We start from the raw sequence: 15,858 nt of genomic DNA, 5'->3' as shown, positions 1-15,858 counted from the left end.
GGAACACTGCCGCACAGGAACAGGCCCTTAGATCCACGGTGTCTGTGTCGAGCACGATGCCAAATTAAACTTATTCCTTCTGCCTGCAGATAATTCATATCTCCATATTCATGTGCTGGTCTAAAAGCCACTATCATATCTGCTACTGCCATCACCCTGGCAGCAAGCTCCAGGCACCTGGAACTCCCAGTGTAAAAAGCACTTGCACCCCTCCCCCACCTTAAAGCTCAGTTCTCTAGCACTCTACATGTCTATTGCTGAATGAAAGATTCTGGCTGTCTACTTTATCGATACCTGATAATTTTAAATTCCCCACTCTTGCAGTATCTTCCTTTTGGGTCAGTCTGCTCTTCTCCACAGTTGCTGCTCTGGTTCCATTAGCACCAGAGCTTTTCGAACTTAAACCCCAGGTTCTCTGGTGGAGCTAATATTTCACTGTAGAATCGAGGGCCTGAATACCCTAACACTAGCTTCTAAACATCTTCAGTGTGTCAGTAGTAGCTCATCAGGAACTTCTCTCCCCTCTGAACCAGAAAGTAACACCCACTCTAAAGACCTAAGCTCAAAAATCTAGAACGATGGTGCCTGCACAAAACTGAAGAAGGGCTGCATTGTTGGAGGTGACATTTTCCAGTGGCATACAAAGAATACCAAGGCAATAATTCAACAAAGATTTAGGTCCCAATGCTTGGTTTTGATACAAACTTTGACAATTCATTTTTTTTCCCCACAGGTATTGCTTACCCCAATGAGCTAACCGATTTGACCACTGCACTACAAAGGACTTTGTTCTTTGTTGTTCTATTTGTTTCCTCCCTTATATAATTTTGTGGAATTTATGTTTTTCTTGTGAATGTTGTGTGTCTAATGCTGCGTGCCTGTGATGCTGCTGCAAGTAACTTTTTTCATTGCACCGCCTTGGGCACACATGTACAGTACTTGAGCATATGAGAATAAACTCACGAATTTGACTTTGGCAGATTCTCTGCTGCTCCATCATCTCTGGTATCTTGTGTCTTTTAGTTATCTTTGGTGCCTCACCAATGTTAACCCCTCTATCATTATCATTAAAGACGGGGTATCAAATAAACATCATGACAATAATGGAGATACAAGAAACTGCAGTTGCTGGAAATCTGGAATAGCAAACAGGAATATTAGATATTAGATTAGCTTTATTTGTCACATGTACGTTGAACCATACAGTGAAACACATCAATTGTATCAAATCAAATCACCGAGGATTGTGCTGGGTAACCTGCAAGTGTCACCATGCTTCTGCCACCAACATCTCATGCCCACAGCTCACTAAGCTTAACCTTTGGAATTTGGGCAGAAACCAGAGCATCTGGAGGAAATGCATGCAGTCTCGGGGAGAGCGTGCAAACTCAGTACAGACAGTGGTGGGAATTGAACCACGATCTTGCAGTTGGCACTGTAATATTGCAATGCTAAGTGCTACAGCACCGTGCCTGCCAGTCCTAAAAGGATCTTAACGGCCAAGGCAGCATCTCCAGGGAGAGCTGAGATCTTTCATCTGGACTGAAATATGGAGGGGAGATAGCCAGTATGAAAAGGTGGGGAGAAGGAGTGGAGCACGAGCTGGTGGGCAATAGGTGGATCCTGGCGAGGTGAGGGGAGGGATGATAGGTAGGTAAGGGAGGAGAGGAGTGGGAATGGTGTAAGTAGCTGGCAGCTGACAGGTGGAAGTAACAAAGGGCTGAAGATGGAATCTGGTTGAAGAGGACAGTGGAACAAGGAATAAAAGGAGTCAGGTGGGGCGGAGATTTGGTGGGAGGAATGATGGAGAGGGCTGGGAAGGGGAAAGATGGGCTGATGGGGTCAGGTGGGGTAGGGACAAAGAAGTATTTATGGAACCTTGCTAAACACACAGTGGCTGACTTGTTTCTAGCATATAAGCAATGACCAGATGTCATGAAATTAACTCTATGATGTCCTGAAGTTCACTGTTATGCCCTTGTCCAAGTTAATGGATTTTTGACTGTAACTCTGGGTATGTTTGGGGTAGATGGAGTTTAGATCCAGTTGAATGGGAGGAATTGATTGGCCTTCTCCAGTCCTGGGGTGTACGATCCTCTGGCCTGACAGTATGCTGCCCCTAGTGTGCTCAGCTCTGGGTAATGCTTCTTTGTCTTTCTTTCCTTTGTCAGCATACGTCCCCGAAGAGGAACTGAAGGCAGCTGACTTGAGCAAGGACCTGCCCGAGGATGAGCTGCCTGCGGCGGGGGAGCAGGACTGCGAGTTCCATTGCCCCAAGGAGGAAGAAGAGAGCAAAGAGGCGGCCAGCTGCCAGAACTCACCAGCCAGCATGACAGCCAATCCTGAGCCGGGCAGTAGGTCGCCTGTCAGCGACGCCAGCGACCAGCTGGCAGATTTGCGGAGCGTCTCGTCCAAGGACGGGCAGGAGCGGGAGGAGGGGCTGGCCGAGGACAGGCTGCCGGCGTCACGGGACAGCCTGGCGCAGATGAAGGCGGCCTACTCCAACCTGCTGAGCAGCTCCTACTGGACCAGCCTGGGCCTGGACCTGAAGACGGCCAACCAGGCCAGTGGCAGTGGCAGCAGCAACGGCAGCAGTCACAACGGCAGCGGCGGAGGTGTGGGCTACGACTGGCACCAGGCCGCTCTGGCCAAGACGCTGCAGCAGACCTCCTATGGAATCATCCCCGAACCCAGCCTGTTCAGCACCGTGCAGCTGTATAGGCAGCAGAACAAACTGTTTGGGTCGGTGTTCACCGGCGCCAGCAAGTTCCGCTGCAAGGACTGTAGCTCGGCCTACGACACCCTGGTAGAGCTGACTGTGCACATGAACGAGACCGGCCACTACCGCGATGACAACCGCGATCGGGACCCCGACAACCCCCGCAAGTGGTCCAAGCCCAGGAAACGCTCCCTCATGGAGATGGAGGGCAAGGAGGACGCCCAGAAGGTCCTCAAGTGCATGTACTGTGGCCACTCCTTCGAGTCCCTGCAGGACCTCAGCGTTCACATGATCAAGACCAAGCACTATCAGAAGGTGCCCCTCAAGGAGCCTGTGCCGGCCTTGGCCTCCAAGCTTCTGCCTCCCAACAAGAGGAGGGCACCTCAGGAACCTCCGCCCTGCTCTCCAGAGTCTGCCCCAAATCCCTCAGGCCTGTCTGCTGGAGAGTCGGCCTCAGCCCAGAAAGCGGCCAATCCTTACGTGACTCCTAACAACCGCTACGGCTACCAGAATGGCGCCAGCTACACCTGGCAGTTCGAGGCCCGCAAGGCGCAGATCCTCAAGTGCATGGAGTGCGGGAGCTCCCACGACACCTTGCAGCAGCTGACGGCGCACATGATGGTGACTGGGCACTTCCTCAAGGTCACCAACTCCGCCTCAAAGAAGGGCAAGCAGCTGGTGTTCGACGCGGTGGCCGAGGAGAAGATCCAGTCCATTCCCTTGCCCCCCTCCACCCCGGCACGGCTGGTGGCACCCACTGCCCAAGCCAAGCCTGAAACCTCGCCACCGCCGCTGGCTGACGAGGGGAAGGAGCAGGAAGAAGAGCCGGCAGAGGAGGACGAGAAGGAGAGGGAGATAAAGGAGGAGAGGGATGATCATGATGAAAAGTTTGAATCCACTTCCCAGTACCAGTATCTGCGGGAGGAAGATTTGGATGAGAGTCCTAAAGGCGGTATTGATATCCTGAAGTCTCTGGAGAACACGGTCACCTCCGCCATCAACAAAGCCCAGAATGGCGCTCCCACGTGGGGAGGCTATCCAAGCATTCATGCTGCTTATCAGCTCTCAGGAGCGATCAGACCCTTTCAAACAACAGGGCAGAACGCCCAATCAACCCCGTTCTACACCAACAACCTGAAGGCCCCATCTTCCGAGCATCTCGCTGTCGTGGAGCCCTCAGAGTGCCAGTCACCGCCGCCTCAGAAGAGCAATGTCCATGCCATGGAAGAGCTGGTGGAGAAGGTCACGGGCAAAATGACCATCAAGGCAGAAGAGAAGGCTGTGGAGAAAGAGCAGGCAGCCGCTCCCAGAATCAAGGCTGCCTGCGGCTCCTCATCCCCAGCTGTGAGGGACTCACCCAGGGCCGAAGACAGTGACGTTTCAATCCAACCATTGAGAAACAGCGATGGCCAGGAGGTGAAAGTGAAGAAGGAGACCAATTTGGATGGCTCTTTCCCAAATGGGACGGAGTGTTTTAGGTCAACGGTCAGCAATGGCTGTAACAGTATGGCAATTATCACTGACCAGTCACCTGAGTCGCCATTTGTCAATCCGCTCAGTGCTCTCCAGTCAATTATGAACACACACTTGGGCAAGGCAGCCAAGCCCCTAAGTCCCAGTCTTGACCCCTTGGCCATGCTGTACAAAATCAGCAACAGTGTGCTGGACAAGCCCATCTTCCCTGCCACTCAGGTCAAGCAGGCGGACATTGTGGACCGGTACTACTATGAAAATAATGATCAGCCAATAGACTTAACCAAATCGAAAAGCAACAAGAAGCTCATTTCAGCCATGACGGAAACGATTCTCTCCACATCACGGGAAAATGCGCTGTTGGACATCTCTGACATGGTGAAGAACCTCACGGGACGGCTGACGCCCAAGTCGTCAACCCCCTCTACGGTGTCGGAGAAGTCGGAAGCCGATGCCAGCAGCTTCGAGGAAACCTTGGAGGATGTCTCTCCCGTCCAGAAAAGGAAGGGCAGGCAGTCTAACTGGAACCCCCAACACCTCCTGATGCTGCAAGCTCAATTTGCAGCCAGCTTACGGGAGTCTTCCGAAGGCAAATACATCATGTCGGACTTAAACCTCCACGAGCGGGTACACATTTCAAAGTTCACTGGCCTCTCCATGACCACGATAAGCCATTGGCTAGCCAACGTCAAATATCAGTTAAGAAGGACAGGTGGAACGAAATTCCTGAAGAACTTAGACACGGGTCACCCGGTTTTCTTCTGTAATGATTGTGCCTCACAGTTTAGGACTCCTTCCAGCTACATAGCTCACCTGGAGACTCACCTGGGGTTTTCTATGAAGGATCTCTCCAAGTTATCGGTAGAGCAGCTTCGCGAGCAGCAGGCGGTTTCTAAGGTGATACCAAATAGGTCCGTGAACTCAGTTGGGATGTCCGAGGAGGATGTAAACTCGACATTCCAGTGTAAAATGTGCAACAGGACATTTGTAAGCAAACATGCGGTCAAATTGCACCTTAGCAAAACACATGGCAAGTCTCCAGAGGACCATCTGTTATATGTAACTGAGTTTGAGAAACAGTAGTATCCAGGTAAGCAGAATGCTCCTATGTGCCTACTGGTTAATACAGAGCATGATGGAACGCTTAAATGAATATTTTCCTCAAATGTCCCAACAGTTTTGTTTTGATGCCAATGCTTCCTAACAAATAATCTTCAGCCTTATAAAAGCAGGGAAGTCATGCTGAATCTTTATAAAACATTGGGCTGGCCTCAGCGGGAGTATCGTGTTCAGTCTGGTCTCCTCATCATAGGATACGAAGGTATTAGGGAATTATGAGTGACAGGGGAGATTTCTGAGTGACAGGGATGGATTGGAGAAGATAGGGCTGTGGAGAGAACTGATGGAAGTATATAAAAGGACAAGGGGTACGGACAGAGTGAATGGTGAGAGCTGTTTCCATTGGTGAAGGGATCATGGCATAAATGTCATGGGGATAAAAGCGAGGGAAAGAGAAGGAAGAGTAATGTGAGGAGAAACTTTTCAAAGCAGTGTGTGTGGTCATGATCTGTTGTTGTGGAGGAGGCAGGTTCCAAAATTGCCTTAAGTGGGAGAGTGGATAAATACATGGTGGAGAAACATTTACAAGAGGTCTAACGGGAAGAACTGGAGTGTTGCTCTGGTAGAGAGCTAGCATAAATATAGTGAACTTAATGGTCTCCTACTGTGCTCTTTGGTTCTATGAATCAGAATCCAATTTATAATCAATGATTCAAATGACATGAGATTTGTTGTTTTATGGTGGCAGTACAATGCAAAGACATTAAGTTAATATAAATGACAAAATAAGTTGTGCAACAAGTAAGTAATAACAAGGTTGTGTTCATGGGTTCATATATCATTAAGAAATCTGGACAGAGGAGAGAAGGTGTTTCTGAACTGTTGAGTGTGGGATTTCAGGCTTCTATACCTCCTCCCCGATGGTAGTAATAAGAAAAGGTCACGTCAAGTACGATAGGGGAGCAATTCCCTTTTTTTACCTGGAATCCTGTGACCAAATCGTCTGTTGCCAAATGGCCAAGTTCAGATTTGAATTTTGTAAGCACATATTAAGTTTGACTGCTTTGACTGCCTTAGGTAAAGCAAGTTAAAGGAAAAAAATGGCACAGTAATATTAAAATGTAATGACATCTCTGCATTGTTACCCTTTAAACTTTAAACTGAAATTGTCAACATAATTCCAAAATACCGGCTGTGGTATTGTGATAAAAAATAAAGATTATGTTTGAGCCTGTTTTTTCACACCAACGGTTATGTTATTACATGCGGTTGTGATGTACTTTCGTAAATTAAGTGGGACTTCTGAAAGTCTTTAGTTCAGAGCTGAAGTGCAACTAGAATTACAGATTTTGCTGAAAGTTGTGTGTTTTCAGATGTCCAAGCTTAAACACCTCATGTTAAATATTAAGGATGAAAATATTTGCTCTAAGCAGAATCCCAGAATATTTTAGGATTGTTTCTTTGTATGAACTATCAAACGCTGTATTTTTAAACTTCTGGAAAAAAATGTCAAAAACATCCACAAAAAGGTTGATGGGAACTGCAGCTGAAAATCATAATTTACTAAGTATTACTAAGTATTTTACTTATTGTTTGTTGAGGAAGTGAGGGTCATTGGGAACTGGCTCAGAAGCAGAGTTGAGGCTTGTATGGTAGGGTGGGCTTGATGACCACAGTAGCTCATTCCTGCTCCTATTTTCTTGTGTTCTTGTCTTTAGAATATGAAAAAAAGCTCACATGAATTGATACACTGAGGTCCTCTTTGATGGCCAGCACAAACTGCAAACAAAAGTATTGCCCAGCCCAGAACTCACTGCAGAATTTGTAACAGTTTTTAGTGATATGCAGAAAGAATTAGGCAATGGCCTTACTGCATGACAGAATAGACTCAAGGGATTTGATAGCTTCCTCCTTGTCCTTTCCTGTTCATTTTTGGGTAGAAAGTATGAAGGAATTTGAAGTTTATGACTGTCTATCCCAGTGAAATTGACTTTTCAGGAATTTAGGGCAGATGGAGTGAAATTTTTTCTATGGCTTGGGGACTTTGAGGCGAAAGGCGGGGTCTTTTCCGGGCATGGTGTTGGGAGTTTGAAGCTGTCTGCAAGCTGCGGTTGATGTCAGGTTGATGGTTGAGTTTAACCAGCAGTGCTTTGGATAATGGGTTCGGGCCCCAGTTCAGCCATGGGGTAATTGAATGGCTGAGCAGACTCAATGGCTGTGCCCTTTACCGTGCCTTTAGGAAGGTATTGCAAGAACATCTGCAGTTCTTGTACCCATTCAGCACCTATATTCGTGACTCACTTGGTGCTGAGTGACTGCATTGTGAAGTCAGCAAGGATGGCGGACTTGGTTTCAGAAGGTCTGCCTGACCTGGTCCATCTCAGTGTTAACCTCAAGCTGGACAAACAACTGCTAACACAGAGGTTTAACTCAACTGTTACAAATCTTGTGCATAACATTGTGGAGGGTAAATTTAGCCATGACATACAACTCCAAATATCAAAATGTTTGCTTTTTGCTGTTATTCATTTATTAGATATTATAGTCATTTATTGTCCATCCTTAATTGCCATTGAATTGAATGGTCATTTCAGAGGGTAGCTGCGAGTCTGGAGTTCGTATTGAACAGCCTGGATCAAAGATTTCCTCAAGGTCATTAATGAACCAAATGAGTTTTCACAACTTACCAGTAATTACATGTCATTTGTAATACACACTGCCTTATTCCAAATTTATTTAATTAACAATTGGCAAAAGGATTTGAATTCATCTCCATATCATTCAACTAAGACTCTGGATTACTAACCCTGAATGGAATTTGCAGTTATATAAAACTTTGGTTAGGCTGCACTTGGACTATTGCATGCAGTTTTAATTGCCCCATTACAGGAAATATGTGGAAGGTTTGGTAAGGGTAAGGAGATTTACCAGGGTGCTGCCTTGGTTACACAATATGACCTATAAGGAGAGGTTGGACAAAGTTGGGTTGTTTTCTCTGGAGCATTGGAGGCGGGGAGGAGACCTGATAGAGTTCAATAAAATCATGAGAGGCACAGATAGGGTAGGCAGTCTTTTTCCCAGGGTAGAAATGACAACCACATGAGGGCATGCATTTAAACTGAGAGGGAGGAAGTTTAAGGGAGCTGTACTGGGCAAATTTATTTTACCCAGAGAGTGGTAGTTGCCTGTAATGGGCTGCCGGAGATGGTGGTGGAAACAGATATGACAGGGGAGTTTAAGAGTCTTTAGATAAACACATGAGCATGCAGGGATAGTGGGATATGAATCACATGCAGGCAGAAGAGATTCAGTTTAATTTGACATCATGGGTAAAGAACCTGTTCCTGTGATGTATGTTCCACGTTCTATGATATGGAACTACATGTTCCTTTGTCTCTGATTACAATGTCCATTATGGTTCTCCAATGAATGTCACTTGAAAGTGAATGGTACAGGCCAACTCATTTGGTGTGACCGTCATCTCCCTCAGTCACCATGGGTTCTACCGGTGGTCAAGGTTAAGTAGCTGACTCACTTGAAGTTGACTGATCACACCTGGTCAACTCTCTGAAAATCAAACCTCACAACTTTAGCTCCTTGAAGTGAGAAGGAGGGGCACTGAAGCTGAGGGGTGGGGGGTAGTATTACAAGCAGTCAATGCTAAAGCCCACATTCTGGTCTGTTGTCCCATCTCACTTTGTCTGCTAGCCCAGGATCACATCCTGAGAGGCGCAGGCACTGATTGCCAGTTAATTGCTGACAGTGGGCATTATGGTGTTTGGATATAGAAACTGCAAAGTGGAGTAGCAGATATTCTAATGAGTTTGACTCCTTGATTGCCCTTCTCCATTCTTGTTGATAATGAAGAGCTGTCGCCATTGTGTGAAGGCTCGTTTCAGACGTTGAAAATGCATATAATTTCTTTTATACGTTGATAATACAGATGATTGCAACACAGACTCCTTGCAATAAAAATCATAAATGATGCCCGGTGTAGCCAGAGCTGGCACGTTTATTGTGCTGTCGCCTTGTGTTTGTCCAACTCGGATGGAGTGTTGAAGAAAACAGCAACAGGATTTAAATGCTAAGGGGAATATGCAGGAAACAGAGTACTGAGAGCACACTATCTTAATATATTTGGTTACCCTGTACAAAAGCCAGCAGGAATGTCTTATACATGTTGGGATCCCTCTGGTCTGTACCAAAGAACCTCAGGTTTAAATGAGAGGAGGGAGATGCTTACATTTTTATTTGTTTTCCCTCTAGATGCTAATTTATTTCCAGCCAGAGAGAAGGCAGGCTGAGGTGAATGATACGCATGCATTCTGGTAATTGTAGAGGGCTGCAAAGAGAAACATAGGTAGGGCCTTAGTTGTTTTGGGACAGAACAACAACGTAATTTTAAATTGATATGAAAAGTGAGCTTTCATCGCATTTGCTATCCCAGGAAATATACAGAAAAGAAAGCTCATTTCAAAGGGTGATGTGCAATCGCGGCTATGGTTTCCTGAATTGTACTGTATAATGGATTGGCATATGGAATGCTGTGGCCTCAGAGATTCTCTCTGGATTAAAAATTAGATTTTCATATTAAGGTCTGCAAATCGGGTGGAACCCTGCCATTTTGCTGCATTGAGGTGCTTGGAATGCAGTGCAGCTGAGCCACAGCATGCATGGCTAGAGAGCAAGATTTGTCTTTGTGAGCTGAAGAAGCGTTGCAGGGGTAAAAGAAACCTCTAAACAAAATAATGCAAAATTGTTTTACAATGCAGCTGTTTGGTAAATGAACAAAGTACAGCAACAGCCAAACTTGCTACCCATTCCACTTAAAACGACAAGGGGAAGAGTGCACGGGAAGACCACCAACTTCAGATTCCCTTATCAGTTATAAACCATCCTGACTTGGTAATCTACAGTATCTGTGCTCCTTCGTCACCACTGGGTCAAAGTCCTGGAACTCCCCACCCACCAGAGGGACTGCAAATTGGCAATAAAAGCTGAAAGAGAAACTGAATGCAGGGAGAACTTAGCCAGTCAATCAGTCGATCAGTATCTGTGAAAGCTGATATTTCAGGTCAGGAACCTTCCTTCAGGACTTGGGGAGAGTAGAGGTTTTATAATTTACAAAGCAGAGCTGGGGTGGGGGTGGAGGTGGAAGGTGGAAGGGGGTAAGAAAAGTGACCATATGGAGTTTAGTTAAGACACAAGAGGCTGCAGATATTGGAATCCAGAGCAATAGCCAAGATGCTGGAGCAACTCAGTCAGACGGCATCATTGGAAAGAAATGGACAAACGACATTTCAGGCCGAGATCCTTCAGCAGTACAGATGCTATCTATTGACTGCCCATTTCTCTTGACCTGACCAACTGAGTTCCTCCACCATCTTGTTTGTCGGTTAAGACAGATCAGGTGACAAGGAGCAGGAGTACTGATTGTTAGGGAGGCATTTTACAGAGACAGGTTTTGAAAGGGACGCCAGCATGGTAATGGGAAGCAATGAGCAGACAGTTACCTGAATTCAGTATTCATTTCATAAGGTTGCCCAGATAGAAGATAAAAAGTTCACACAAGGGTCCAGAGGGAATCTGTAGAAACAATAAAATGCTGGTAGATCTTGGTCACGTCAGCACTTTCACTCTGTCTGAAAGAGGCAGGATTTCCTGGTTGCCACCCGTTTAAATTCCACTTCTCATTCCCATTCCACCATGTCTTCCTGTACTGCTACGATGAGGACAGTCTTAAGGCTGAAGGAGCTACACCTCATATTCTGTCTAGGTAGCCTCCAACCTCACTGCATGAATTGATTTTTCTAACTTATGGTAATTTTCCCCTTCTCCTTTCTCTCTTTTTCCGTTCCTGCCTGACTCCCCTGTTACCCTTCCCCTCACCTGCCTATTACCTCCCTCTGGTTCCCCTCCTCCTTCCCTTTCTCCCATGGTCCACTCTCCTCTCTAATCCGATTCCTTCTACAGCCCTTTACTTTTTTCACCCATCACCCTCCAGCTTTGCACTTCATCCACGGTTCCCACAAACTCACCTTCCCCCTTACCGGGTTTCTCCTATCACTTGCCAGCTTGTTCAAAGTTCAAAATACATTTGTTATTGAAGTATGTATGCAGTGTACAACCCTGAGATTTGTCTTTCTGTAGACAGCCATGAAACAGAGAAACACCGTGGAACCCATTCAGCGAGTGCATCAACCACCCAACATGCAAAAAAAAGAACAAATCATGCAAACGGCAAAAAAACGAGTGAATAACACATGGAATATTAAACATCAAACCGCAGAGTCCTTGAAACAGTCTAGGAATGTTCAGTCTAGTTGTGTTCAGTTTGATTTAGCACTGTGTCATTTGTTGACTTAAGGCTGCAGAGCCAATCCGTGTCGAAGTGCCCGGATCAAAATAGTGCAAAATAACAAATAAAAAATGAGTAATCAGAAATGCATATAACATGAACTGCAGAGTCCTCTAAAAACAAGGCCAATCCACAAGCCACGCTGTTCAAACTTTGCCCAAGACCAAAGGCTCCTGCACCTTCCTGTAGCAGCAGTGAGCGAGACAGAGAGCAAGAGAGACTGGTGAAACGCAGGCAGACGGCGCTGAACACTCGCTCATCTTCCACTCTTGTTCTCATTGATTTTAATCTTGCGCCACCTTTTAATCAGTGAGATCGGCAAGTAATGGAGCCAATCATGGATTTGCGCTCTCAATCACACTGAATTCCCTCGGAGACAGCAAAAATGGCAGATTGCTCCATTGTTAGTTGCGTCGGTCGCTGGTGTCATCTTGAGCAACATTCCTTCGTCTTCCCCCACCTTCTTATTCTGGATTCCTCCCCCTTCCTTTCCAGTTCCGATGAAGAATCCTGGCCCCAAACATTGACTATTTATTCATCTCCATGGAACTGACCAGCTGAGTTGCTCCAACATTGTGTGTGTGTTACTTTAGATGCTGCCAAAACTCAATGGGTTAGGTAGCAACTATGGAGAGAATGGACAGGCAACATTTTGATTTGAGACCCTTCACCTGGACTTGCCATTCAATCCCGATGAAGGATCTGAACCTGAAGTGTTGACTGCCCACTTCCCTCCATAAGGGCCGCCTGCCCCATTGAGCTCCTCCAGCAGGTTGTTTGTTGCAGAAGATAAAATATTGTTCCTCTAGCTTACGTTGGGTCTCACCTTAGTGGTGGAGAAGGTCACAGAGGGACAAATTGGAATAGGATTGAAATTGGGAATTAAAGTGGGCTGCAGCAGGAAGCTCAGGGAATAGGACTAGGTAATGTGTTAAACAATCACCCAATTAAAACGGGCTCATCTGAGGTGGCCACGCTCTGTAAATGAATAAAAAAAATGCCTGAGAAACCTGAGAAATCAATACAACATTTTCATTTGAGAGCTAACTATATCTGAATTAGAATTATTAAAGCAAAGATATGCCATGACAAACACTGTGATGTCCAATTTATTCCTTGTCTGAGAAGAGCCTGATCATTTCTAAATGATGACAGTCTATCTCAAGCATGGAATAAAGCTGTGTAAATATGGTGACAACCTTTCGCTTGTTCTTTTCCTTCAGCATGTCTGAGGAGATTTAAAATAAAAGAGAATGCATTTTGTTTACTTAAGATTTAATGAAGATTATTGCAGACACAGAGGAAGCTTTAACATACTCACACCATGCAAATAGCATCTACTACCCTCTGGAGTCTATTGATTGGCACCTTCAAGTCCTTGTGGGTTTTTGACTGTTAAAGTATTGAGGCAGACCAAATACTTTGTCAGAAAAGTGTGGAAAAATGTATAAATGCTATTATCCAGATTTTTATCAAGCAACAAAAGTCTGATTGCAACTTTTAAATACAAACGTTTATAAGTAGCAAATATACAGATTCTAGGTCTATTATGGTCCCGAGGGATTACTCTTGGTGAAATGCTGCACTGTAGTTTACAGTGATGGAATGGCCTGAAGGTGCCATCAGGTAACCTAATTCTCAGAGGCAAAATTTCTAAGTACAATGTGGATTTTGATGGGTGAGGTGAGGCAAGACCATCACCTATTGGTCTTGGAGGTCCATATCCCAAACTCCAGGACATCAGTGTGGGAGTACCTCAGGGCTTTGTCCTAGTCTGAACTATCCTCACCAGCTTATCAATGACCATCCATAATATTGCCAGAAGGAGTGATGTTAACTGACAATTGCACTATATTAAATTCTTGTTTCAAATCCTCAACTAATGAAGCTCCACTAATGCAGGTGGCAAGAACTACAGTAGATCACGGTGAAACATGGGCTGATATGTGGCAGGTAACATTCATGCCTCAACAGTTCCAGGCAAGAACATTTCCAGTGAAAGAGAGTTTAACCAGCTACACTCAATGTTCAATATCACCATTACCTAGAGTCCTACCATCAAGACCCTAGGGGTCACCCTGACCAGAAACCCAATTCGAACAGCCATAGAATTGTGGCTACAAGATCAGGTGTGACTCTGTGTGTCCTGAGAATGAGTCACTGCCTGAGAGCACAGATAGTCTCTACCATCTACAAGGCACGTCAGGAATGTTGTGGATGAGTTGATATTCAACAACACCTGAGAAGGTCAGCACCATCCAAGACAAAGTATCTTCCTTGATCGGCAACCTAACCATCACCCTGGCTGCAGTCTCTTCAACTTACAAAATGCACCACAGGTATCTATCCTGGTTAATTTAATAGCTTCTCCCAAACCGGTTGACTCTGTCACTGGTAAGGATAAGAATTTCAGATGTAAGGGAACAACACCATTGTCAGATTCCCCTCCACATGGCTTGTCACTCTGACTTGGAATTATTTGGGTTGTTCTTACACTGTCATTGGGTCTAAATCCCAAAAATCCTTCCTAACAAGACTGTGGGAGCCTACCTTCTGCAGAAGGACAGCAGTCGTCATAGAATCATTCTGCATGAAAACAGGCCCTTTGGTCCAACTCATTAAGCTAACCAAGATTCCCATCTAAGTTTGTCTCACATCACTCTAAACTTTTCCTATCCAAATGTCCTTTAAATATTGTCAACGTATCTGCCTCAGCCACTCCTCCAGCAGCTTGTTCCATACACCCACTATCCTCTGTGAAAAAATTGATCCCTCAGGTTCTCATTCAGGATTTGCCCTCACACATTAAACCTATGCCATCTAGTTCTAGATTTCCCAGCCCTGGGAAAAAGACTAGATGGGTTCAAGAAGGCTGCTCACCACCGCCGGGTAGTCAGTGATGGACAATAAATACTTGCCCTGCAAGCCAGAAAAATGAAGAAAATAAGCGAGTTGAAAGGCTGAATGGTGAAGGAAAGGTGGTGTGGAGAATAGGTAAAGGTTGGATGGGCTAAATGGCCTGTTTCTGCACTGTATGTTCATTGCTAACATTAGAATTGTCACTACATTTGGAATTTACCATAGGTAAAACAGCAACACTAAAGCCAACATTGAGAGATATCAGTCTGATGGCTATTACCTCTGAGTTGAGTTCTTGTAGCCAACTACAGGCTATTAATAAAAACCAAGCTTTCAGAAACACAAACCTTAATGCTCCACCAAGAAGTCACACTTAAAACTAGAACTGTTTCCCAAAACATTACTACAAGCTAAGCCAAATCAAATAAATCATCAGTGGGACAATCTCAGCTACTCTTGTCAGTGGGTGGTAAAATGTTAGTGTTAATCTTTAGACGAGAAAGACCTTAGTTTGGGGCTGCAATTAAAACTGGATTGATTTTTTGCCACATAAAGTATGAGAGGAATAAAATTTTATGCCATTGTCATCTATTTATTGGAAATATGATGCCAGAGCTAGCATGCAACAGAATGCATGGTTTAGTGGATCTGCTATTTAAGGGCTACAGAGTTCGACAATAAAGTTCAGTTGAATGACCAAACCCCTAAATCCTACACTTGCTTCTATTGCAGGTGCAAGCCGAACTGTTGTGTGCGCTTTTTTTTTAAATCAGGTTTATTATCACTGACATATGTCATGAGATTTGTTGTTTTGCAATAGCAGTGCAGTGCAATACACAAAAAAATGTTACAATAAAAATATAAAAAGTAAATAAATAGTACAATAAGAGAGCAGAATAGTGATCAGAAATCTGATGGCGGAGGGGAAGAAGCTGTTTTTAAAATGTTGAGGGTGTGCCCTTCCACTCCTGTACCTCCTCTCTGATTGTAGTAATGAGAAGAGGGCATGTCCTGAATGGTGAGGGTCCTTCATGATGGATATCACATTCTTGAGGCAACACGTTTTGAAGATGTCATTGATGGTGGGGAGGCTAGTGTCCTTGATGGATCTGGCTAGCTCTACAGCCCTCTGCAACCAGGTGGTGATGCACCAGTCCGAATGCTGTGCACAGTACATTTGTGGAAATTTGCTAGAGTCTGTGGCAACATACCAAATCTCAAACTCCCAATGAAGTATAGCCTCTGGCATGCCTTCTTCATGATTGCATTAATGTGTTTGACCCAGGATAGAGCCTCTGAGATTTTGAATTCCAGGAACTTGAGGCCTTGATGAGGGCTTGTGTGTGTGTGTGTGTGTGTGTTCGTGTTCTCCCAACTTGCCCCTCTTCAA

The 15,858-nt window shown here is 45.2% G+C and overlaps 1 protein-coding gene across 1 annotated transcript in view; it reads left to right on the top strand.

Annotated features, from left to right (window-relative positions):
• The window catches only part of tshz1 (teashirt zinc finger homeobox 1), a 250,400-nt gene that overhangs the window by 97,960 nt on the left and 136,582 nt on the right, over positions 1 to 15,858 (top strand). Inside the window, exon 2 of the mRNA XM_063055995.1 lies at positions 2,172 to 5,282. Coding sequence (XP_062912065.1) covers positions 2,172 to 5,275 — 3,104 coding nt within the window. The 3' untranslated portion in view covers positions 5,276 to 5,282. The remainder of the gene's footprint in view (positions 1 to 2,171; positions 5,283 to 15,858) is intronic.

This window comes from Mobula hypostoma, chromosome 1 (genome assembly GCF_963921235.1).
Source record: "Mobula hypostoma chromosome 1, sMobHyp1.1, whole genome shotgun sequence".
In the NCBI taxonomy this organism is placed as follows: Eukaryota; Metazoa; Chordata; class Chondrichthyes; order Myliobatiformes; family Myliobatidae; genus Mobula; species Mobula hypostoma.
Note: the sequence above shows the minus strand (reverse complement) of the source record. Positions and strands in the feature narration are given on the sequence as shown.